The sequence below is a fragment of the Falco biarmicus genome, chromosome 2 (genome assembly GCF_023638135.1).
Source record: "Falco biarmicus isolate bFalBia1 chromosome 2, bFalBia1.pri, whole genome shotgun sequence".
In the NCBI taxonomy this organism is placed as follows: Eukaryota; Metazoa; Chordata; class Aves; order Falconiformes; family Falconidae; genus Falco; species Falco biarmicus.
In genome coordinates this window covers 12,665,155-12,690,566 of record NC_079289.1, presented here as the reverse complement: position 1 = coordinate 12,690,566, position 25,412 = coordinate 12,665,155, and the positions used below count along the sequence as shown (strand labels likewise).

Below are 25,412 nucleotides of genomic sequence, written 5' to 3'. Positions count from 1 at the left end.
GACGAACTGAAGTAAACAACATGTTGAAATATATTTAGCGAATTATCATGCAAACCACAGTCAAGAACATAAAGAGAGAAAGCAGAAGAGGTTTCTTGCTTGGGAAGTGATTTAATGCTTTTTAGAGTTATTCAACTGTCAAAGAAATTAGGTATTAAAAAGGCCTATTAGGTCAGCAAGCTCAGCTCTCCCGGGCCAGGCCGTAATAGTTTCTTACGATAAACACAATTTTGAGTGCTTTATCTAGTCAGGGTTTAAACACTGCAAATGAAAAGGCGTGTACCCCCACCCTCGAGGAAGAATTCCACAAACTATCACATCTCCCTGTCTCACACAATTATCTGAACACTCATTTTGCAAATTAGGATGTGTAATCGTAAGGATGGGAAATCATTTAGTAGTGTCACAGCGCGCGTAACATTACTAAGGGCACAAACTGTATCTGCTGCCCCTCCTTCCCCTAACAACATAATATAAATCTTGTGCAAATGACACTAAAACAGTGCAACAAATATTATGGTTACGAGGGCAGGAATTATCACTCATTTTAATATAATGGCAATGATGGGCTGGATTTTTGGCCTGCAGAAACCACATCCATTTTCCTATCTACCCATGTTCAGTATGGTTTTACTGAGTGATTCACAGACCCATGAAATGTAAGGCATGTGACATGTGTCAATCAACTCATCTAACCATGTGCATAACACTTTATTGTGGCAGTCAAATGGGGAGAGTGGGTAAAGCTCCAGAGCTGGGTGCTCATGCCCTCTTCTCCTGCTCCTGGGCAAAATTTGAGGATCTTTTAATTTCATGAAGGATTTCTAGTCTTGCAGCAATCCAGTCAAGAGATGCTGCGTTGCAGCTACCCCCACCCTTCCACTCTCTCCAAGCTGCTGGAGGTCTATGAATCAGAAACATATTCACGGTGTAACGAGTTCGATTTTACAGCACTTGATCTTGTCAATCCAACCTTTTCAGGAAGCATCAGGCTGTTGCATTAACGTATGAACAACAAAAGCACTGCACACTTGTACAGTAGGTGCACATCTTGGGGAAGCATCGTGCAGACTTACTGAGTGCTCCCGTAGCACCTGCACAACACACTGCAGCTAGGCTGACTTTTCTGGGGGACACAGTAGTGTCAATGCTTTACATTCGATCTACAGAGCATCTTCTTATTGCTCTTGCAATAAGAAGATGCTTATTGCTCTGTGCTCTCTCACAGATTGCTTATACAGTGGATGGTTGTGGGTGTGATGCTTTCTGGAAGGCAGTGGAGATGCATTGTGTCCATCTCTCAACCTTCTCTTCGAGAAATTCCAGGCAAGAAGTATTGCAGTCCTAGCAGAAGTTCAAAGCTGAAACTTTGAAAAAGCTATACTGCTGAAACAGTGCAGCGCTGTTAAACCACAGTGTAAGGGCTCGTTCTGGGGGATGAAAGCAGCTCAATGTTTGGATGAGCTATGTCTCTTAGCTGATCCATTTGAACCATGTTAGCTTAAAGGCTGCATAAGGTGTTAGGAGAACTCTGACCTTCTAGCAAAGGCTGTCACATCTCATCCACTCCTATGGCAAGGGCAGCAGTCCACGCCTGGCTGCAACGTGCCAGCCAAAACTGCATCTGATGATTCCAAGAGGCAGAGAAAACCCCACTTCCTTTGAAAGTTTGTTCCTGCCTTGTTGTTTCTTCATACTGTTTGCTTTTTAAACTTTGCAAAAGCTACGATCGTTGATGATAGAAATCTGTTTAAAGTAGTAACCACTTGTGCAACTCTATCTCAGCAGGTCAGCAGTCTCTCCAAGAGGATGTGACGGTCTCAAGCCTGTAAGCTCTGTACCATCAAGAAAAAAATTATCCACCTTTCCCATAAACAGCAATAACTTGCAGCCTTTCTAGGTGACCTCAGCAGAGAGGACTGGTTGGGTTTATAGAACTGACAACTTTCTTAACATCTCCAGGCAGGTCAAGACACCAGGCTGCTTGTAAGTTGATTACCTCTTAATTTCAGGATTCTGCTTTCCGTTACAACTCAGTAACTGGGCAAAAACTGACAGAAATCCACAGCAGCAGCTGGCAAGTTAGGTACAGTTGCATCATAAAAACTGCCAGACAATTGTGAAGGGAGCACTGAATATTTTTTGTAATACTTCTTTTGAGAAGTAGGTTTACCAGAACTTTCAAGAATGTGGGTATCTTCACCAAGAAGCCAGCTTGTACAAAAAGAGGCTTTTACTCTGCAGAACTTATGCACATGGATAACTCAAAATGGAACAGGCCAAGAGCTTAAGATCAGACACACATGCCCAAAGTCTTTGCAGGCAGCAGGACTCTGCACATGATGTAAGCTGAGCACATACATGGCATTTTACAGGATCAGTGCCACAGGGTTCCCAACAGTTCATTTCCAAACACTGCATCTAGACAGAGTTCAAGTGTTCTGAAAATTCTAATATTGTCTCTGGTCTGTATGCTAATTATCTAATACTGATCCTGGATCTGCATCTGGCCCTGAGAGGTTCACTTCTGATCTCTATTGGACACTAAACCTCTTTATTAAAAAAAAAAAAAAAAATCCAAGCAAAACCTGAACTTTAGACAAGAGATTTTTTGTTGGGAGCGGAAAAGGATTTTAGGCAACTTCCATTTGCTGTATTGTTTCCAAAAACAATGAAATACTCTCAAAGTTTATGCTTCTCTTGACATTTCTCAGATACTAAAGTACTGAAAGGCAGGACTGGGAGACACAAAGGTACTTAAGTGCTCATGGTTTAAGTGAGGGTTAGTCAACTAAATTCTTCAAGCATCTGGGCATAAATGTCCCACCCCTTTTCACAAGAAGCTTGGGGCAGAACAGAGACTAGATATCAAATTTCTCAAATTTTAAACTGCCTTACAAGTCAGCCTAACTTTCACACTTGGCTAATGGAAAATTTTCCCTGTTTTCATGGGCTTTGCTAAAGGTTTGAAGTTGAACTCAAGGTGGAAATAAATTCAGTGCAGAGGAACAGAATCCAACCACATTTCTGAAGATGTCCAGTCATGTGTACTTGCCACTGTGGGAATAAAATTAATGAACGGATGCTATTATTGAAATCTGAGTATTTGCCTATGTTTCAATGTTGAGAGTAACTCAGTTGAAATCATTCTCTTATTTGTGTTTCAAACTTGCCTGCTACCATCCTTGCCAATGGGTTTGTGTTTTGAACTACTCACTGTGACAGCAAATGACTCAAAGTGATCTTACTTGAGCTAGTCAACTCTCCGTTGCTTGTGGCTATAGTAACTGCAAACCTCTTCTGCTTCTTTTAAAACATCATTTCAGATAACATTATCATGGAGTTCAGCAAGAAATAAAAAGCCATTTACATCATTCATGTTGTTTACTTTCATTTTAGCATTACATTCAGATTAGATTATGACAACTGATCTGTTTAGCTCCTCTTCATCACTTTTTGTAATAGCACCGTGCTTCAGCACATGGGGTTCAGACACAGCACAGCAAGTACCTGCACTCAAGCAAACTGTTTTCTCATGTTGGGATACCATCTCTACTACACTGCTTGGGGAAAAAAAAAATCCTCTTCCATTTATTCCTCTCCAAGAATTTTGTATGGTTGGCTGTAACTGTAACATTTGGATGCATTCCACACTGAACTGACTGGCAATAGCAGAGTCCACAAAGCATCTGTCTGCTGAAGGCAGCTCTGCCTGAGGGAAAGATCCCTTTGGAAATGAATGGAAGGCAAAGGACAGAGGAGGATGTTTCTGTGGATGGGGTCTTCCTTATGGTCACAAAGGCTGATCTAAGAAACTTTTCAGTAGTTCTCAAAGACAGTCAGATCTAAGTTCAATTAGTCTCCTTTAAGAGGTGTAAATTACTAATTGCATTGTGACCTTTTTAGCCAGCCTGTTCGCTAAATTACACAATGTTTTGCAAAAATATAAAGTATTCCTAAGCAAAGCAGATCACAGCTCTCGGGCAGCAGCTTTACAACTGTTTTGCCAGAAGAAACCTGGAAAACAATGTATGTAAGCCCCAAATCTTCTTAGAAATTTCATAGGGCTGTAGCATTCCATTTCCATCAGAGAATCAAATCCTTCTGTACCTTTTGAGATAGGAATTATATAATGCTCGACATTTAATAAACAAACTTTTACTGATGCCAGTGGGACTACTCATGTTAAAGCTCATACACACACATTTAAAATCTAAAGCTAAAGAGCACACAAACAAGGAAAACTGCAGTGATGCTATGATGTAAAGCAGAGGTTTATACCCCAGCTATCCCAGGCTGCAGATTATAGATTCGTCTCTGTTCTAATTACACACTCCATCTCCGTGCATTAGCATGGAGCCTAGAAAACCTGACTCATCATTTCTAACAATCCCAACGACCCGAGGCAAACACACACACGCTCGCATGCGTGCTCCAAACATTCCCAACTTACCCTAAAGCAAATACCTAATCCTATTCTGCCTGGCAGCAGAGCAGTCCTGTCCCTACATGTGCAAACTGACGCCTCGGAGCGGGCGCTTCTGCAGAGCAGCGCGCCCTTCACACAGACAGTCCCCTGCCCCGGATGCCTTCGGCGGGTAGCAGCGAGCACCCTCACTACCATTAACGGATCCGCGTCTGCGGGGGGGCGATACCCCAGGAGGGCGGCCTGGGCCTGGGCCTGCGCCGGGGCCTGGGGCTGGGCCGGAGCCTGGGCTTAGGGCTCGGCCTGGGCCTGGCGGCCTGGGAGGCTGAGGCCCGCACCTCATCACACCGGTGACCCCTCGCCCTGCCCGGCTCTGCGCCCCCAAATGTGGGCCCCTCGGGGTCCGTCCTGGGGGGCAGCGGCCCCGAGCAGGGCCGGCGGACCGGCCGGGGTGGCTGGGGGAGCCGAGCCCCCCGTGCGCCGGCCGCCCGCTGGCCCTGCCAGCCGCTCCCTCGGCCCCCGCCGGCCGCTGCCCTCCGCTCCGGGGGCGGGGCTGCCCGCGCCTCGTTTGCATAGCGCCCGCCGCCCCACCCTATTGGCCAGAAGAAGGCACGCGCCAGAGCGCCGGCCCCGCCTCTCTCCCCAACACTGCCCAGAGACGCGGCCGGCCCCGCCCCTCCGCGGCGGTGACCACGCCCTTTTCCCCGCCCCCGCTCGGAGGCTGCCTGGAGATGGGAGCCGGAGAGGGCTCTGCCTATTGGCCGGCGGCGGGCGGCCCCCGCTATTGGCCGAGCGCGGCGGCGGCGGGCGGGGCGGCTCGCGCGGATTGGCGGAGCGCGCAGGGGTGTGCGCAGGGGGCAGCGGCCCGGAGCGGGGTGCTGGGGCCGCGGCTGGAGGATGGGGGTGGCCGGCGGCGCGGGCTGCTGAGCGGCGAGGAGCCACTCTGCCGCCTCCCCCCGTCCCCGCCCGGCCAGCGCCGCGCTCCCCGCCAGCATGAACCGGCTCGGCCCCGGCCCCGTGGGCAGCGCCACCGCCGCCTCCGCCGCCGGCCAGTACCGGGTGTGCGGCAATTGCCGGAAGGTGCCGAGACAGGTACCGGGGGGGCCCCGCTGTGAGGCGGGGGGAGCCGAGGGGTCTGCGGGAGGCGGTGAGGTAGAGACCTGCAGGAGGGACTGGGGGAGCGGGGCGATGGGGCGGCGGTTTGGGGGGGCCAGCGGCGTGAGGAGAAGCGGGCCATAGGGCAGCAGTGGGGCGGGGGGATGGAGGGGGGCGGTTTTGGGGGGGCTGCCTGGAGCTGAGTGCCGGCGGGGAGCTGGGGGGCAGCGGAGGGGCGCGGGGCGGGGAAGGTGCGGCCCCAGGTGTGCCAGGGGGTGCGCAGGGGTGCCAGGTCCCGTACCCCATCGCCGGCTTCTCCCTGGGACAGTTGTCACTCGCCCCTGCCCTAGGCTGCACCCGCACCCCCCACCCCCCCGAGGGTCCCGGGTGCTCCTGGCCTCCCCGATGGCACGGGGGGGGATGGGGTGGCTCGGGGCCCAGCCGCGCTTGGAAAGTTTACCCACCTATTTCACTGACAGAATTCATCACCGCGATCTCCGTCAGGTCTTTGCGCGGGGGCATCGAAATCCGAGCTTTAAAAACACCAAAAAACCACCAGAGAAGCCCCTGCCCCCCCACCCCCCCGCCGCGCCAAGCCCCCTCCCCGCGGCTCTGCGGCGCGGCCCCCGTGGCTGCGGGGTCTCGGCCAGCTCCTCCCGACATCTGCCGGGCGGGGGGCTCCGGCGGCGGTGCTGCCTGTTTGTCCAGCGCAAATGAATTAAAATTGCTGAGCTGTGCAAACGCGCCGAGCCCCGGCGCCCGCAGACGAACGCGAGGCCGTTTTTTGGTTTTATTTTAATTCAGTCTCTGCCGATACGTTTCACACCAGGTTGCTCCTTGCGAATGCTAAGAAAGCCTGTAAGTCAATCAGCTCAAATATTTGCGCTCTTTGTCCAAAAACTGTTTTTCTTCCTCTGTGGGTCAGGCCAAGTGCCAATCAAAGTTGTTTTTCAAGCCTCTCTTCCCTGCAGTAGGACTGCTTTTTTCTTTCTTTTTTTTTTTTTTTTTTTTTTAAGGGTTTGGGTTTTGGAAAGGAGGTGTGTATTTAGGGGAGGGGGGAGGAGAAACGTTAAAAATCGGTCAGAGAGAAGCAGATCTGAAAAACTCTGTTTCTCGAATATTTTAATGGAAACAAAATCTTACTAAATGTGCATGCTTGGTATGTGCAGCTATTTTTTCCATAAACTCTTGGATCATATTACAGTTGATACTTGGTGCTCAGCTCTTAGCTCAGCTTGGGAGAAATGTAATGGATCAGAGAAGCTCGCATCAGCAGAGTCTGATTTTTAACTATTTCGTTGCAGGATCGAATCCCTTCTTGGCTTTAACTTGCTGCTGTTACTGCTTTAAGAAAAACAAGTACTTAAAAGAGAGAAGTTCTGCGGGGTTAAAGCTTGAAACAGCTTCAGACTTGACATATGTCTAAAGACATACAAATTAACCGGTGCCAAATATGTCTGTGGAGAAAGCAGGGAGGGAGCTTGCTTTGTTCTGCCAAATAATCAAAATGTTTTGTTGACAAATAAAGTGGTGCTTGGCAGCATTTGTAGATCTAAAACTAAATTTAAATAACTGAATTTTTTTGAAGCCATAGTCTCTTCCTGCTGGGTAGGACTTTTTTTGTATACCTCTTTAATATCGGGGTGGGGGGGTGGGGGGAGCAGGCAGTCTAGATGTTACTTTTCTGGTAACAGGAAACTAACTTGCTGGTTTAGATTTATTTTTTTATTTTATTTTTATTATTTTTTACAGGAATTTAGGGAGGGTGATGATAAAACACAGCTATCTGTTTGGGTCTGTTGTGGAAGGCAGCTTAGCACTGTCCTGCTTTGTTTGTGCTCATTTCAGCTGCTTTCCTTGTAAAGTTGGGGAAAGAAAAAAGAAACTGAGAGCCTATGAAAAGGTTCTGTGCTTGCAGTTGTAGTAGGACATCACTGCATCTCTGTTTTAGGCTGGAGAATAAACATAGAATTACAAAGCCTCTGACTACATCTGTAATTATTTAAAAGCTGGTATAATAAAAATCACTGTAAGTTTTAACCTTTTGCACTTCATTGGCAAGCATGCAAGTAGAAGACAGGAGAAAAAAAAAAAAAAAAGGCTTGGTGGAAGTGAGATGCAAATTTGACCTGAGTCTTAGAGTAATAATCTTCAGATAAGTGCTGCCTCATCTGTTCTTTTGATGGTGTCGGGGATTTTTTTAACACTCATGTGATAATATACTGGAAAAATGATTGGCCTTAAAACATGTTGAATCTCTTCTGCCCTCCTCAGTCTTAAGTCTTTATGTGAAGTATTTGAACGCTTGCAGCTGAGGTAGTGCTGTTGTCAAAGTTGTAAGGGGCAAAGCAAGCTTTCTACTCAGTGCCATATAATGGAATTGTAAATAGTCTGGCAAGTTTTGGATTCTCATGGGTGAAGGTAAGTTTCTTTTTCAACGGGGAAACAGGAAAAGCTAGATGCAGTGCTTTAGGTTTCAGCTAATTTCAAATTAATCAAAGTTATGTTTTATTGCAGAAAGTTCTGTTAGGGTAACGCTTGAAACTTGCTGAGGATCCATGGGTTAAATTTGCCTATGAGGAAGGTTTTGCATATTAAAAAGATTCAATTTCCGGTTGGGTTTATTGTTTACGGGACACTTTGAATAACCAGATCTACTTGCAGAACAATTGCTGCTAATCAGAAGGGCTTAGACAGTCATAGATATTACAGCTACATCATTATTTGATTTAGGAAAAAAAAAAAAGACAACCAGTAGTAGGTGATGCTGGCTTGGATTCGATGAGCGAGCTTGTTGAACAGACAGCTGAGGCTAATGCTTTGACTCAGCTTAAAATAAATGGAAAAATGAGCAAGAAGAGATGAGTAGTTCTGGTTCGTGGGATTGATGGGCAAGCATTGTAACAAAACTGGTATATCAGTAGAGTGCTTAAAAGGGTACATGAGTGCTGTAGCCAAGTCTTTTCCTAGAGGTGACTGAGAGTTGCTGCCATTGCAATAATGAGGACAGCCTCCAGCTCTTGTGTTTGGAAATGCAGCATCTGGGGCAGTCTCTGAGCAGGGGAGCTCCAGGGTGTAAATCTGGAGGGGGTCTGGAGCCTGATGGAAACGCAAGGTTCTCCTGCCTCAACAAAATCAGTAGCCCAAGTAAACAAGAAGAGAATGTATAGGAAGGGCTTAGTATTTCTTTGGACAAATAACTGCTTCAGGAAGGCATTTAGCAATAGGCAAAAAGTCTTCAGGGGATGGAAAAATCCTGATATGTCAGGAAATGTAGGAAGAGGGAGAGTTTGCCAACTGTTCAGGCTTAGTTGCAAATTGCAAAGCATGTGAAGTAAAAGGTTCTTTTACATGTACATGCAAGTCAGTAGGATAGAAAAGAAAATTAGTATAAACATGGTTCCAGGATTAAGTATTTGTTTTGTTGGATTTCAGTGAGGGAGATAAAAGGGCAACGGCAAAATGGGTGATAGTGGAGTGTGGTTTATAAGTATCCACTGAGGTTGGCAAGATGGAATTGAACCCGGCTTAGCTGACCCTCTTGGCTTGAGCCAGTCTCTGTGCTAGAGTCCTAGATAAAAGTGTATGAAATCCAGGATCTGTTTCTGTTTTGCATAGACCTACCCAGTGAGGGTGATCCTGTGTGAGGGAATGGCCGTCAATATGACAAACATAATTTTCAGTACTCCTCATTCGTCCATGCCAGTCTCCTTTAGCACGAGTCTCAACACAATGCAAGTTATTAAAGCAAATTTTGATGGAAAAGCATACAGATATATGAAAAAAATACATATGACATGATACCACCAAAAGTAGGTCACACTAGACTAAAGTAGTAGTCTTCTGTTAAGACATCAGCTAGAGTGTCCTGTTTGGAAAGCTTTGGATGAACTAGTGCTAGACTTCATTAAACATCTGAAGTAACATCAAAGGTTGAACTGCTTGCTGCACTAGCAAGTCAGCTCAAATTAAACTTTGGGATTTGCTAACACAAAATGTTCTAAATACCAGAAAGTTTAAGTGGGTTTGAAAAGTATTTGGGCAAATTGGTAACAGAAAAATCAAACAAGATCTGTAAATAGGAAATAGCAGCACTTTACGGTATAATTTCTGTATACTTTCCTGACTGTTACGTGTCTGCTATTGCCCCCTGCCAGTGGCAGGTTACTGGGCAATAGGGGCCTTTGATCTGACACTTTTGTCAATTTTTCTCTTCCTGTTAATGATAGAGGAGTGATTGGGAACTGATGGGAGTGGGGATGGAGTGGGTCATGCTGAAGGAGAAGTCGCTGTGCTGAGGGGAGACTACCAGTGGGTTTTCTATCACTTGAAACTAACTTGGTTTAACACTGTCCCAAATCGCAATGAGAGCGTGACTGTTTCTAAAAGACATACACAACGGCAGAAGTGGTAAATGTTGGTCCTGGGAAAGAGTGGAACATTTCATAGAAAGCTGGGAGACCTTGAATGCTGGTGTAGTTATAAATAGGGTCAAACCCAGTGGTATGAAATGTAAGAGTTACAGGCTTGGCTCTTTGTTACTCATAACTTTTAATAAAGAGCAGCTCCTTGGAAGGAGCAGGGAGAAGGATGTTTGTGTGTGTGTGAGGACCAGCAGTTTGCTGTCAGCCTGCAGGACAGTGTTGTTGGAGGGAGGGATGCTGGAGAGGATGGACCCTGATTAAACCAGGTGCAAAGGTGAGCTGGCTGGGTGCTGGGAGAAATGGAGTACTGATTTTGCAGAAGGAGACTAAAAGAGTTTGCTTTTTTTAATCCAGCAGAAACAAAGGCTGAGAGGGGTTGTGATCCGTGTCTATAAATACATCCAATGGTAACAGCCAGTGAGGAGAAATTCTTTCAAGAGTAGATGGATGTAAAATGGTCATAAATACAGTTAGGCTGGAAAATCGAAGTGTCCAGAGGTGTAAGGTTCTAGAATAGTTTATTCTAGGTTTGGTGCTGTCAAAAAAAGCACAAAGTTTTAAGATAAAAAAAAGTGTAAATGTCGTTAAATGGTGTGGTGCTTACAGTAGCACTAGCCTAAGCTCAGGGAGTTGAGGTCATATCCAAATAAGAAAAAAAAAAAAAAAAAGATGTTCATTCACTTTATTGTTCTGTGTGGGTGAGTAAGAAAGTAGCCCAAAAGTAAACCAAAAATAGTCTAATGTCAGGTCTCATAAGCCCATGTAAGCTAAAATATGTGTCACCGTGAGTCATGAAGGGGCATGGAAATGCTAATACCTGTTCTGTAGAAATCAAGAGGCCTTCCAAGGACATCTCAACTGTTTTGGAGAAAGTCAGCCTGGTTCAGTCTATTCTGAACACAGGCAAATGAAAGTTGCTGTGCCTTTGCTTGGAAAACACCCCGGGTTTTCCACAGTGCAGCATCATTTTGTTGTTGTTGTTGAGTTGCGTAGTGTAGTTGGCTTTGGAAATCTGATCAACAAACTTGGCTGTGATAGAGGGTCTGATTTTGTAAAATCAAATTATGTCTTCCGTAGTTTGACCACTCTTAATAAGTCTCCTCACACTGTAGTTGTCTTAATTTACAGCTGCCTAGATGGCTTTAAGTTTCTGATGTGCCTCCTCCTAAAGGAGTTCTCAAAGTGATTTGAAAAGTCTGTCATGAAAACCCAATTCTGTATTGGTTCTAATTTTAGCAACTTTCTGTTGTGTAAAACATGGTGTCTGCCTTTGGTGTTTGTGCCTTCCAGTCCCCTGGAGCACTGCTGTGGTGAAACCAGCTCGAGTCACTCCTGCTCTAATACTGCGTGAACAGCTAGGGGGAGAGGATGGGTCTTTGAGGGTCCAAAATATAAAGCTGTAAGCCCAGAGCAACAAACCTGGCTATTTAGTGCAGTTAAGACGGTCAGCAACAGGGCCCTCATGCTCAACATTCTTACTTTTTCTGGAAAGATCTATTTAAAAAGAAACAATTTGGAGAACAGGATTCTTTGCTGTAAAATAAATGCACTGCAGATCCAGAGATGACCGTGGTTTCGCTCCTTCCCCATCCTTGCAAATGTTGCAGTAATTTTTATCTTTTCAGTCTGACCCTTTTAAATAATTGTTCTCCCACCCACCTGTGTAATTACTGGCTTCATTGCCCAGAACTGGAGAGTGTTTTTTGCACATGTATGCTGATCTTGAGGGTTCCTGGATTCTTCCAGTTTTGCCTTAAAAGCTCTTGTAAAATTTTTTCCTTGTACCTTGTAGTCTTATGTGCTGAAAATGAGAAGGCAGAACTATTAAATTTTCATTAGACCTGTAATGAGAGTGACGTGGGTGAAATGAACCTCTGGTGAAGGACGCTGTTTTGCAATGAAAAGCTGTAAGAGATGGCCTCGTAGGAACCACGCTCATTTAGAATAGCCACTTTTATTTAAGAAAACAAAAGCAAAAAGATGGTCATCCCTGAATTACAGGGAGGGAGTGGAGGCAAGAAAGGAAGGAAAGTGGGAAAGAGGATTTTCTTCAAAAGAAACTTTGAGGTTTAGTGTTGGGAGTGGGTTAGCCAAGCGTGGAGGTTGTCCTCTGTTAAGATTTACTGCTGCTGGTGGGAATGGTGCGTTACATTAGCCAAATCTCAGGTTGTGGTTTGGAGATGTGGACTCTGTGAGCATTTGCTTTAAATTTATGCATGTTACTTAATTAATGCTTCAAATCTCACATCTCTTTAAATGGTGGTGTTTTGAAATCTGAAAAAAAAATACGGTTTGTTAAGCATCCTTGGGTTTTTTTCTCTCTCCCACGTTGGTGAGGGAGCTGTTAATACTCGCTTGGTTCCTTATTTGAACCTTTTTTCTGGCTAGGGAGATTTGAGCAAGAGAAGATAGTGGTATAATTCTCCCCTGGCTTTGTATAGCTAGAGGAGTTAGTCTGGAGATTTTATTACCAGATTTCCATTTCCAGGGCTGGAGAATAGGGAGGGATTGCAAGCAATAGTTTGCTTGGTCAGGCTGAATGTTGGCTTTCATCTAAGTGGGTCAGGAAGAACTGGGGGGAAAAGGGGTGTTTTCAGCAGAAAAGAAATTGGAATTGTCAGGAGGGAGACCTTAGTTAATGAGAAATTGCACCTCATCAACTTTGGAGGAACCTGTATGGAAATAATTTATGCTGTTTAATTTCTCTGTTCTTTGCAGGTGTTCCTGTTTGTATGCAGAGGTCCTTCCCATTGTTGTCTCTGCAACCCAGCCTGGTAGTCTGTGCGCCTTAAGTAGAAGCTATAGGGAGCGTAATGCAGATGACTCAGATATCTTGTGAAATTCCATTACAGGGAGGTAGGGATGTTCTTCACAAACATTTTTTTTTCTGACTGTTTATCCATCAGTCAATCCATCGAAGACGTTAGAGATAGTTTAAGATATTTTTATGGGGTGCTTGGTATGCCACTCTGGGCAGATTAGTGTTACCCGTAATAGGGGAAGCCATGATCAAGGGATATTAATTTTAAATGCCTCTCTTAACCACTAGTTTCAATTTTTTATTATAGGATGCTTCCTGCATATCAAACATTGGATAACTATCAGTTAGGGGAAAATACTGGTGTAGATGATGGTTAATATTACGTGTTTAGGACACTGAGAAACAGTTTTGTTCTTGGTATAGACCATACCAACCATTGATTTATTCACATAACTTCATTCTTACATCTTATTTAAATTGAAAGTAAGATGTTTTGAAGCACAGCCTTTTTTCTTCTAGGCCATAATGCTTGTGGCAGTCGGGGACTTAAGTCAGGAAGGGGCTGAACAGGGTGTAAGTGATAGTGCTCAGGGTAAGAGACAGAAGTCGGTGCTCTTAATCTAGAAAGGCATCTTAAATCTTTACTCAATGTCCCAGGGTACCTGAATTAGAGTATGATAAATAAACAGATAAAACCTCCTGATCAAACAACTATTTTTTTCCCTGTTAATGACTCTGTCATATTTCTCTCAAGGTAAGCATCTTGTTTTGTTAGACCAACAATGGGTTTCTAATGGATTCTGAGCTCAACACCCAACTTAGTGAACTTGGTAACAGTGTGAGGGTACTTGTGGTCCCCTTTCTCAGGCGATCAGGTGGAAAAAATAATGGAGAGGAATATGAAGTGTTCCTGGTGTCATGTATGGTGAGTGGGCTGGAACTGAAGTGATAAGCCTGCATCTCACAAGAAGTAAGTTCCTCATGGACTTGCTCCATATTGTGTGGTCAGTGTATGGACCACCCTTTGGGTTGTGTCTTAAGTCTTCCAACATGCACAAATATTAGGTTAACATGTACGAAAGCCAGGAGAAATTGCATTCTTGAGAATTGTGTGGAACCATAGGCCTTTATTATCTCTCCAAGTGCAGAAGACTTTTGGAAGAAAAGTAAAAATTTAAAACCTCTAAAAAAAGTAAAAAAAAAAACCCTCTAAAATCAGGTTTTCTTCCATTCAGAATGAGCAGTAAACTCATAAATACAGCCAGTATGTCTCAATTGCTGCACTTCGGAATCAAAATGCATAATTGTGTATCTGATTTAAAGTATATTAAATTCAAACTCAGGTTTGACATGAAACTAGAGAGAAGCTGTAAGTTCTTTGTAAGTAATCGTAAATTCTTTTACAGTCAATTGATACTTTAAAGATTCCATTGAATTCTTCCTTAGAAGGGAGGAATGGTTGAAAGGATGACTCCTGACTTAACATTTTTGCACAAAAATGAACATGAAGTGTGACTTGGAGGTTACTTGAGAATTAAGAATTTGTGCTTCTGAGCAATTTCACGTAACTGAAGTAACACAAGAGTTACGTTGATGTTGGTGAAGAAGTACTAGCTGTCTCGATGTAAGCCATTCTTAGAGTAGTACAGAGCTGCTTACTCAGAATCATCTTCTGTCTGTCTCTGGGATGTTCATTACTGCATTGGATTTGCTCTGGCTGATATAAACAAAACAACTGAAAGCCAGCATATGTTCTCTCCTCTGTATGAATTGTGCAGTTAAAAACTATTTAATAAGACAGTATCTTAACAGCGCTGAACCCGATTTAATAGCATGTGCTTGTAAATATGTTTAATATCTCCTGCTTTAGCATGTGGTGAAGGGAATATAGTTACATTATTGGCTAAATGTATCTGGAGGGGTTTTGGCCATATGGTTCTAAATCTGTTTTAATGTAATTATCCCTATTAACTAAAAAAATAAAAAATATTCCCTCAGAGTTGATTGACATTCTTCTCCATAAAGCACCCTCATTGCTGATTAGAGGTGTGGAAATAGTAATTTGTTCTAGCATTTAGAAATTTGATTAGACCTCTAATGAAATGGAGCGCCTACACGCTGTCTAAATATTCTACCTGACACCAGTTGGATCTCATCCAGCATGGAAGAACACTCAAAATGTTGCTTTACTACAATATGTTTTGTGTCTTGAAATCAACTGTGCTGCCTGCACACAAATACCCACAGGCTGTTCAGCGGGCAGAGTGAACCATGACCCTCCCAGGGAATTGGCATGAGGATTTGATTATTCTGCTGGGCACTCATTGCCTTACTGCTATAACTAGCTTAGAATTAGAAAATTAAGACAACTGTTTATGTGGAAGCACTCATGCTGTTGACTCCGTAGGCTGAGTTTAGAGTGGCTGCGCACATACGTTATAGATGGTACGAAGTGCATGTGAGGTAGAAGCATGCTGTTAAAATTCACAAGTTGTCACTGTTCTTGTGTAGTAACGAGCTGATAACAACACACTATAAATAAAATTCAAAGTTAAAGCACCACATTTCTCTCCCTGTTACAAGCAGGCTTGTTCTGTTCCCTCCAAAGGCTGATTGAAACACCCATTGGGTGCCACGCGGCTGTTCTAGCACCCATGTTTTAAGTCCTCTTTAACTTCATTGCAGCAGTTTTCACTCCAGAGCGCTATTGCTAGAAAACTGAATCAGGACTCTTTTGTTAGCATCCTGTGGTGGAAACATCCTGCGGTGGAAACTTCCAGTCCACAGTGGTAGGAAATCCATTGAAACAATGCTTCAGGTGCATGATGTTCATTAGTCAACAGGTCATTTTGACTGGCTAGCTTCTCCCTCTGGAATACAGAAGATAAGTTCTGATGCATCTGAACTAGAATCAGAGCCTTTTGTATTCTTCCTTGTAGTTATTTTTATTCTGTTTCTCCACCATATGTGGTATTTTTACATTTTGCAGTCTCCACATCTAAACAAATACAGTGGAAGTGTTGAACCAGAAGAATTCCAACCAGTGCATGCTGTATTAAATGCTTCAGGAGAATCAGAGACTTTCCTTCCAGAAAACCCAAACTGTTCAGTTGCATTGGTAGTTGTAAATTTTGTGTTACTGGGGAAACATTGGATGAGGCAGGAACATCAGGCATCATGCAGGTAGAACCTGCTTTGAGATAGGTGACTTTTATTCCAGCCATTTAAAACTTCATGTCTCGCTTTGGTGCTGGTGCTTCACAAGTAGTTAGAAGAAAAGGTGTGTTGGTTGAAAAGGTCAACTGTAATGTAATTAAAGGCTGAAGGAGCCTGCAGCCAACGTTGTAGTTCTTCAGGGGAGATGGAGCTTGGTGGTTGTTACACCTGAGCTGAAGTCAAGTGGAAAGAGAACAGTCTGCTCTGAGGGAGCGTGCGCTGGAGCTGTCTTTCACACGTGGGTTAGAAAAGCAAAATGGGAATGAACATGGAAGGAAGGTCTCCCTCCATGCCCCTGCTCTTTAGGTTACTTATGCAAAATATATTAGATAAAGATGTAGTTACTTGACCTATTTATCCAACAGAAACCTGCAGTACAAGCAAAAGCAGTTTGACTATTCAGTGCTGTTGCTGTTTTGTATGGGACACTCCTTTGGGTTAAGCTGTGCCACATGAATACTTAACAGGTAGCATCCAGCCATTCAACATGAGTAATTTGTCTTGTTTGAGAAGCTAGGTCTATGGCGTCGGTTCTTGTTCCCCAGAAAAGTTGGAATACCCGTTGTATGGTCGTAACTTCTGTCTGTACAGAGCTAAGCTGAGTGCAAATAAAGGCTGTGAACGTGTCTCTTAGGAGCTGGGCTTACTCTGATGCAAAGGTTTCAGTTTGGGTTTGATGACTTCATTCAGAAAAGGAGCAAGCAGAGTGGAATGCAATGAAGGGTCTCATTAGACAATGCATGTTAATCACTCTGCCGTAGCTGCAGAAGGCTTCATTCGGGCAGGGTATAAACCAAGTGTGTTTATTATTTCTGTAGTACTTGGTGGTGGTATTTTGTAGAGTCATTGAGCCACTAAAACATAGCCGAAAGTCCTCTTAGTAAAAGTGTAGGCAGCAATGTGAGGACACGGTAGTGCCTGTCATCTCTGAGGCTGGAGGTAAATCTGAAGTTCTGCCAAACTGCTGGCCTAGACGGCTGAAGAAGGCAGGAATAGTTTATCTGTCTCTGGATACGTCTCTGTATTTACATGCAATAAATCTTCCGTAACAGTTATGAGTCTTCATTTTTGAAAATCAGCATCTCTTTTAAGCTCTGTCAGGAAAATACATTTATACCTCAGGTCTCTGTTGCCACCAGCTCAGCCACATTAAGTCAATGTGTTTTGGAGATTTTATCACGGTAATGACTCACTTTGGTAAGATGTAGCTTAAGATGCAAAATGTTCTTTAAAAAAAAAAAAAAGAAGAGGAAAGAGGAAGAAACTGCCTGAGTGCAAGTATTGTTACGGTTGTTCCAGCAAGTTGGTGGCTTTCAGACATGCTTCCAACATGAAGCCTTTCCTCTGTCAGCCTTTTGCCCAGACCTCTCCCAGATTAACCAAACATAAAACAGTGTGTCAAGCTCCTTGGTCGTTGTAAAATGGTCTCCAGCCTTTGCAAACAAAACTTCTTGGAGAAATAATTCGCTCTAATTGATGACTCTTTTACGGATTTCCTATCAGGTGAAGAATCGAAAGGGCTCACCCATGGTTTTCCGTCTGTGGCCCTGGCACCTGTAAGATTCTGTGGACTTCTTCCAAGGAGACTGTGTAAGAAAACTTACTTCAGTAAACTCAGAGGCATGGTGTAGATGCCACCTCCTTTTGAAAAATGCTTACGAGTCAACTAATCAAAAAAGGCTTAAAATCTTGGCTTAGACAACAAGGTGCTTGCTCTTGGAAATTGTACCTTTAGGCTAGAGGTAAAGCATGTTAGTCAGGGAGATGTTATTTTTTGTCTGGCACGTTCTTTCTGTTTGAGTCATCAACCAAAGAAAGATGGTAAAAAAAGGTGCTTCTCTTAAAGCAGAAGGATGTTGCTCCTTTTGGATGTCCAGAGGAACTGTTCCTTTCCAAGCAGTGCTACGAGAACAGCATCAGTGTTCCTTACATTATTTAAACTGTAACAGAGATGCTTAGCAGTCATCAATTGTACGTGAGCATTCATCTGAGAAACTTGTGCCAAAGGGGCTTCGCATTTTTTTAAAAAGCTTTTCAATGGATTAACTTCTAAAATCTTAAGGGATGTCAACCACAGGTTCTGTTTGCTACGGACTAGAAACCTTATGTCAGCCTCGTGTTTTAATATTTTTATGTGGGCTTGAGTGTTAATGTGAACAGCTTAGCTAAAGTTCTTCTGGTGTGGTAGCATAGCCCATGTCTGCTTATATTCTTCCAGGTAGATACCATCAATTTAAACATCATCTGCCCATCAGGTGAGTAAGGAGGGTGCATATTTATACTGTCTACATTTTTTAACTCTTGGGGGGTGTGGTGTGTGGTTCTTCACCTTTTTCAGATCTAAATTGATGTAACTGTTGATGAAGTGCATTCAGAAAAGGAGAAAAATAACATTTGCTTCCTAAAAACAAGTTAGTAAATAATTGAAGTGTAATGTACTCAAGATGATGAAGCAGATGATACGATACCACCTGTGTTGACCAGTGTAGAAACGCTCACCCAGGCACTAAGGAGCTCCGTAAGGTGGGCTGCATCTTTACACTGCATTAGCACAGTGCTTTGTTTCTACAGTGGTCTGGTTTAGCTAAAATGTCCCCTTGTTTGGGTGACACCAATTCCTATCTCTAATAGAAAATAGGTTTCACTTTTTTAGTAGCATTTATAGAAAAAAGTAGTAGTATTGAACCAATCTGCTGCAGATATATAACAGCATTAGAGCGGGTATAGTGGGTCAGATGGAAGCTCTGTGCCCTGCCTCTTGACAGTGGCCAAGGGACAGTATCTCAGGAAGAGGGCACAAAAGAAGTTCATCATGACCGTCCCTCAGCCCTGTCCCCCAGTCTCCAGGTATTTGCAACTTGAAAACCTGCTGAGCTGGAGGTGATTTCTCCATATTTAATAACCGTTCCTGCATTTCTGTTCCATGAGCTCAACAATTCACTTTTAGACATGCCAACTTATGGTGTCCATGGCATCTTACAGCAAGGTTTTCCACAGCTTAGTTGTACATTGTGGGAAAGATTAAGAACCTCCGCTTGAGCTTGTCACCTGCCAGTTGGTTCGTAATCCTTTTACTGGAGGTGGTAAAAGCACACTGTGCATGGCCTGTGACAGCCAAGAGGCAGTCCATTGAAATATCTTGACATACTTGTGACAGCAAGCTCAGCAGTTCAGGAGCAGCTTTCCAAGACTCCAGCTACTGTGTTTCACAATCCTATGTGGAAAAGGTGGCAGAAGGCTAGCCGTGGGGGGGCTCCAGTACTGAGCTGAGCACATTTCCTTCTTTTATCTGGGTGAGAGGATTTGTTTTTCTGAATTTTGGCAAGCTACTTTCATGATTCTTAAGAGAGTTCCTGCACACAGATTTAAAATAACTACTATGATAATTTTGTACATAAAATGTGTGGGAAAGGCAGTTTGAAAACCCATGCTTCTGCCATCTGTTTGACTTTATTATGTCTCAGAATAGAATTTGGTTTTATATAGTACCTGGTAGATGAAAGGTGCTTGGGAGCAAGTTTCTGTAGCAGCATATTCTGGGACACAATTTATTTGCTCAGTAGTAGTTCTTAACGAGCTGAAAACACTACCAGGACACAGACTTCTCAAGACGGAGGATGGGCAGGGACACGTGGTGAGTTTATTTCTGGAGTGTGGGGCTTCTGCGATTTTACCTGTTCCTGGAGGTGCAGTGAAGATGCCCCAGGTAACAAAATGCTCCTGTGCAGCATGTGTGTTGCTTTCCTGCTAAAATTCAGACTTTCCACTCAAATGTCCTGGTTCATTGGTTTTCACCAGTTGGCTGATCAGAGGAGCTGAGAGAGTGCATCACCTCCTGCATTTTAAGAGAACAGCTACAAGAAGCAAGAGCTGTAACCCAGCAGTAACATTGCATGTGAAAAGTAGTGGAAGTGCCAGGGAAGCAGGACTATATGGTCTGAGATCTCATAGCTATAGGTGAAAGAGTTTTCACCTTGGGAAGATCCTCAACCTTTGCATTCTTGAGTTAATCTCTATGGTGGATCCCTGCACTTCCAGTGCTTGGTAGTTAGTAAACATACAGTGTTTAACAATAGTCGTGAACATTGCTTGACTAACACCTGAGCCAGCAAAATACCTTGTGTGGCCAGGACACCTGTGTAGCTTTGTTTCTTCTGATGGCCTATCACGCAAGTAGTTGAAGCTGTGAAGGAAACAGCTTTAGTGAGCTGGTGCAGAGGTCAGAGCCCAGCTTCCTCCCCTGCAACTGCAGGGGGATTGAGATGCTAATCAGAGGAGGTTATTGTTCTTATTCTTTTACATCAAAGTGCAAAGGTAGGTATCTATACTTGCTGTGAGCAGATGTTTTTATGATATTACAGTCTGAACTAACTTCAGCATTTCAACTGAAAACTCAGCAGTGGCTGAATTAACATTCAATTTCTCAAGCTCTATGCACCCGCCTGGCTTAGGAACCATTAACCAAAGACTTCTTTAAAACTGACTGTTGGTGAAGGACTTCTTTAAACCTAGATTTAAATATTTCTAGAAGAGCAGCAGTTGTGCTAGTGACTGCAGTGTGATGCAACCTTAAGTCTTAACCCTTGGTAAAAACCTAAATCTTAGTGGTTTAGGGCACACTGCGCCTGAATTCTCTCGCTCTGCTCTTTGTCACAGTGAATGCAACAGCAGTGCCAAAGAGGAGAGGTGAGGGAATGCAGCCTCCGTGCCAGTCCCTGGTTAAACAGTTCTCCTAGTTTGCTTTTATAGTAACCTGCGGTTAAATGCATCTTCCTTCTGACAAACCCTTGGTGATGATGGTCTCTGCTGGAATACTGTAGCACTTGAGGATGTTCCAGCATGAATTGCAATGGAGTCCGTTAAAGGTTTTCTTTAAAATACATTGTTGGGAGTATTTTGCTGTGTGCTGCTGTTATATTAATCTAGTATTTCAAACATTTAGCATCTCTGAAATACTTTAAAAAAACCCAACTTTCTTCACAGTAGAAGGATGCCATTATGCATTTACAGTATGGATGAATACCATTCAATTTTGCTTGCTTAGAAGGCATGTATTTTCAGACAATGCTTCCATTAAAAATTCAGCAGAGCACTCTTGGGAGGCAGTTCTGCCAGAGATACATGACAGATTTACATAACCCTAGGGGTCTGTCTTTTTTTTTTTTTTTAATATCTACCAGTTATGCCTCTCCGACTGGCAGTATGCCCAATAAATCAAACGTGTGTGTGTCTATGAATTCAAGTATTTAACCATTCAACTACTGTACAGTAAAGAGGCTGTGCTATCAGTAGTTAATTTAGGTATTCTTTCAGGTCTGTCAAAGCAGCTGCTGTTTTATCTGTACTTTCTATCAAATGTTTGTTCTACCTGTTGGCAGCGGTTTGCTCCGTGGATTGAATGGGGAAGTTGATAACGGTCTCTCTGCAGGAGGACGGAGTCCACATGCGTGGCCCATGCCCACGCTGAGCATGCAGCCTCCCAAGCACATGGGACCCCGCCGGCAGAGAGAAACCAGGCTTGGGTGGATGGGCTGTGCTCAGGCAGGATGAGGCAGCTCTCTGCATGGGAGGTGGCGGATTAACGGGTATGCCGTGCTGCTTCAGAGACTCTTCATTAGCAAGCAGCGTTGCTGTCCTGGCTGATGGTGTGGCAGATTAACGTGATGGCAGTTTTGCCAATTTAGTGGCTAAAGGCTGTGTTTCCCAAACTAGCTAATACTGGTCTCAGTATGTCAGACTTGGACTAAATCTGAAGGTGGAAGTGGGCCAAGGTACAGATAAAACAAGTCCCAGCTTAAACCACTGAAGTTTTCCACTGTAACTTTTGCTCTTGATATCTGATGCTGTTGAAATATAGAAAATGGTCTTCTGCCATGCTCACAGAATCTTGAGTCATCTTGACAATCACAGGAGGATCTGTCCTGAGGGCATTTCTTGGGGAGCACACAAAATCCAGTGTTACCGTTGGTTGTGCAAAAGGAGGGAAGGAGGTGAGGTTCCCCATGGACTGATGAGGGAAGCTTTGCTTTGTCTCTTTTTTCTTTTTTTTTTTTTTTTTTTTCTTTTGGCTCAGTTTTTGGTGTTTTGTTTTGGGGTTGGTTTTTTCCTGAAGGCTGAAATAGACCAGAAGACCCATTTGTTGTCTGCTGGTAGTACATGTCTTGCCTAACTTCAGACCACTGCGTTTGACCTGGTTAGCTGTGGATTCCTGTTAGTCTGTGGAGGAAAACCAGGCTTCCCATGGCACAACTGATCTCATCCCGAGTTAGACATCAGCTTACTTTTTCGCTTGTAACCAGGATCCAGCCAGCTAACTCTGATTTGGCTGTCTGTGTTTGGTCGGTTGAGTTTCACCCTTGGTATCTGGTAAGGATTGGGGCATGACTAAGACCTCAGGTTTTGAAGTTTGCCTTAAATTGGATAGAAGTGATTCTTTAGCAACAGGGAAGTAGAAGTAGCTGTTTGTCTCTCATCTTTTTCATGTGTTAATAGTCAATGTTTAGGTTTGACTTGACACCTTTAGTTGAGCCAATCTGAAGATCTAACCATTTTTCCAGTCCGGAACCTCAGCCTTTCTCAGATGTACTACTCCAGTTATATCAAGAGTAAGTTATAGGTGTATCTTTTACTTGGTATATTCAGATCTGTACTGACAAAAATGCAGAACACAGTTCAGGCTTCTTAAATAAAGAAGTATTTTGCAGCATACCTGTTACTCTGGTGTTTGACTTGACTTGCAGTCCTTGCCTGTCTGCTCCCAGATGTAGTTGAAGGTTGGTTTTGGTTACTAGAAATTATCTCCAGGACAGGGAAGGTAGTGCAACAGAAGTAGGATAAAAAAGGATGTAGGTGTAGGTTTTCTTTATGAAAAAGGCAATAGGCTTTTCTGCCAGTAACTATGTGTTCACTTCTGAGGTTTTCTCCATAGGATGAGTATACCGGATATCTTCTAAAGATCGAGGAACCGCTGTTAGACTACTGCTGCCTGGCCATCCATCTTGAGTTGGGTAGAAATTGCTGCCCTTTGGTTTCTAATTAGTGTGGATTGTGTTCTTAATAGCTGGTGGAGGGATGGGAACTTGGGATAGGCTTCCTTTTATTGTATGAAGTCCAAGAGGGCTGTAACCTGTTACCAAAGCAAAAGCTCCCCATCAATTGTACTGCACTGGCTCTCTTCCCAGCTCCTTGCACCACTTCATCAGCTGTTAGGCACAAAGATGCCAAATTCTTAAATGTTAACAGTGACTGTTTTAAGTATTTTGAAATGCTGTTCCATAAAAAAGATTTCCTACTGTTTGACTTCCTCTGCTAATTTTCATCTTTATCACCTAGTTTGCATTTTTGGACTCGTACAGTCTGTTAAGAGGAAGAAACCATTGCAAAACACTTGAAATGCCCTTAACAAATGACTGTAGGCTAGGACTTTTACTTCGTGAACTCTCAACATTTTGACGTTGTTTGTTCTGAACACCTCTTTTATTGCTTCTGGAGGTACGTCCTCAGTTTAATTACAGGAATGGGTCAGTCATGAAGAGGAGTTCTGCACTGTCAGCAAATGTGAAGTGTTGTGCATCATTCAGATTGCCCCTCTTCCTATTTTCTCCTTTGTCCTTTCTTTCTGTATGGAAATTGTTTTGAAAAACAGGACACCAAGGTTTACCCTTCTAATGTGTATCTAAATTTTTGAAATTGCAATGCAAACTTAATTTGAGATGAATTTAAGATACATTCTGAAGCTATAAAGCCCCTGGTTTTATTACATGAAATGCCATAAACAGATTTTTTTTCTTTAAAAAATGATGCACCAAGAAATGTTTGTCAGTAGATTTCAAAATTTCACAGCTTTGATGAATATGCTTTTTTATTCTTGTCAGTCAGAACCTCCCTGGAGTACTGACATGTGAAGGCAAGTAAACGATGACTATTAAGTTTTCCTTTTAGTCAGCAAGACTATGTGTAGCTTTAAATACTACATTAATCCTCTGTAAATCTATGAAAAGTATTAAAGTTTCCACCTGAAATGAGTTGGATGCATCATAAACTTACGCCATCATAAACTTTCTAAACTGCTCTTCCTCTGACAAAGTTAGGTGGATAAATTAAAATACAACTTGGCATATGTAGAAATAAAGAAAAGCCCTCCCACATCCTAAGGAAAGGTTTGAATAATAGTAAAAGCTAAGATACAATCAGTGTTCAGATAACTTTTTATTTTTTACTTTTGTTTTCATCCTTTCTTCTGTCTTTAGTAAGGATGGAAAGAGCAGATGGTCCAGTATGACTGTAAAATCGTGGTAGGATTTACTGAAACCCAGAACATTTGACTGTGATCAGAGCAGGTGGAGGTAGACCCTGCCTCAGGATCCAAGAACTGAAAGTGGAAACGTGTTCAGTGAGCAATAGTGGGGGTAGCAGAAACCAGTCTGTAGGTAGGGGTTTAACCACAACCACCACCAAATAATACTGCCTGTACCGTGTGAACTAAAATTCATGGCATTTGTGTCTGTCAGACTGAAAACCAAAGTGGGATCTGCAGCGTTGAGTCTGTGAGACTGAACTGGTGTATTTCGATTTTGAAGAACTTTAAGATAAATTTGAGACTGGGAAAAAAATCGATCCCTTTGGGGAGATTCAGCCCCAGATAGGGAGTCCTAAACCCAGTTCTCTGCTCCCCCCCAGGTGTCCCAGTGATGGACTCAACTCAGATAATTGACACAGATGATAATGAGTATTATAAAGAGATAGACCACTGAATTTAAACCACAGTTCCTTAGAAATGCTAGATGGTAGCAAAATATTCATTGCCTTTCCCCAAAAAACAATTCCTACTTGTTTAGGGAAAAGAGTTTCTTCCTCAGGAGGAGCTAATTTTGGAATGCCCTTAGGATTTATGTTTCATATAGTGCCCAATTATCCTAATGTCTTTATAATGATAGCAGTTTTTGTCAGTGGAAGCTCTGAGCCCCTTTCTAGGTGTTTCCCAGCCGCTTGCACTGCTCTGGGCATTTGCAGGGACATGAGTGGTAGCATTGCCACCACTTGCCATATTCCCTCCTGAGGTGCAAAATGTTTCCTCCCTGTGATTTTTGATTTTTCTTCCCAGTTGCAGCATAACCACCTTGATAGTGAGTTCAGTATGAATTAGTTTTTGTGCACCACGTGTATGAGGAGCTCTCATGCACCCGCATTAGTGCAACCACTTGCTTCTCACTTGCGCTTTCTGCGTTCATGGGTATTCAGAAGCACTTTCTAAACCAGCTGTTCAATCAGCCCCGCCAGCTAGCAGCTCTGTTCTCAAATAAAACGGCCTCCTTTTAGAGCTTGCTAAAAATAGCTATTTCTTTAAAGCCTGAGGACATGGTGACTCATGTGATAGCGAAGAGGAGGAAGGGTTATTTCTTTTGCTTTAGGCTTTGGGAGGAAAGCTGCTGTGCTGTCCCAGTGCCGGCCAGCCTCATGCTTGCTCCAGCTTGGGCTTCACGGCTATGTC

The 25,412-nt window shown here is 43.4% G+C and overlaps 1 protein-coding gene across 2 annotated transcripts in view; it reads left to right on the top strand.

The window, feature by feature from the left end:
• Nucleotides 1-5,275: 5,275 nt before the first annotated feature.
• Nucleotides 5,276-25,412, top strand: part of SESN3 (sestrin 3) — a 44,854-nt gene continuing 24,717 nt past the window's right edge. The window contains exon 1 of one of the 2 annotated variants that reach the window (XM_056327072.1): nucleotides 5,276-5,518. In XM_056327072.1, coding sequence (XP_056183047.1) covers nucleotides 5,420-5,518 — 99 coding nt within the window. In that variant the 5' untranslated portion in view covers nucleotides 5,276-5,419. The remainder of the gene's footprint in view (nucleotides 5,519-25,412) is intronic. The other variant, XM_056327073.1, reaches the window with a different exon arrangement.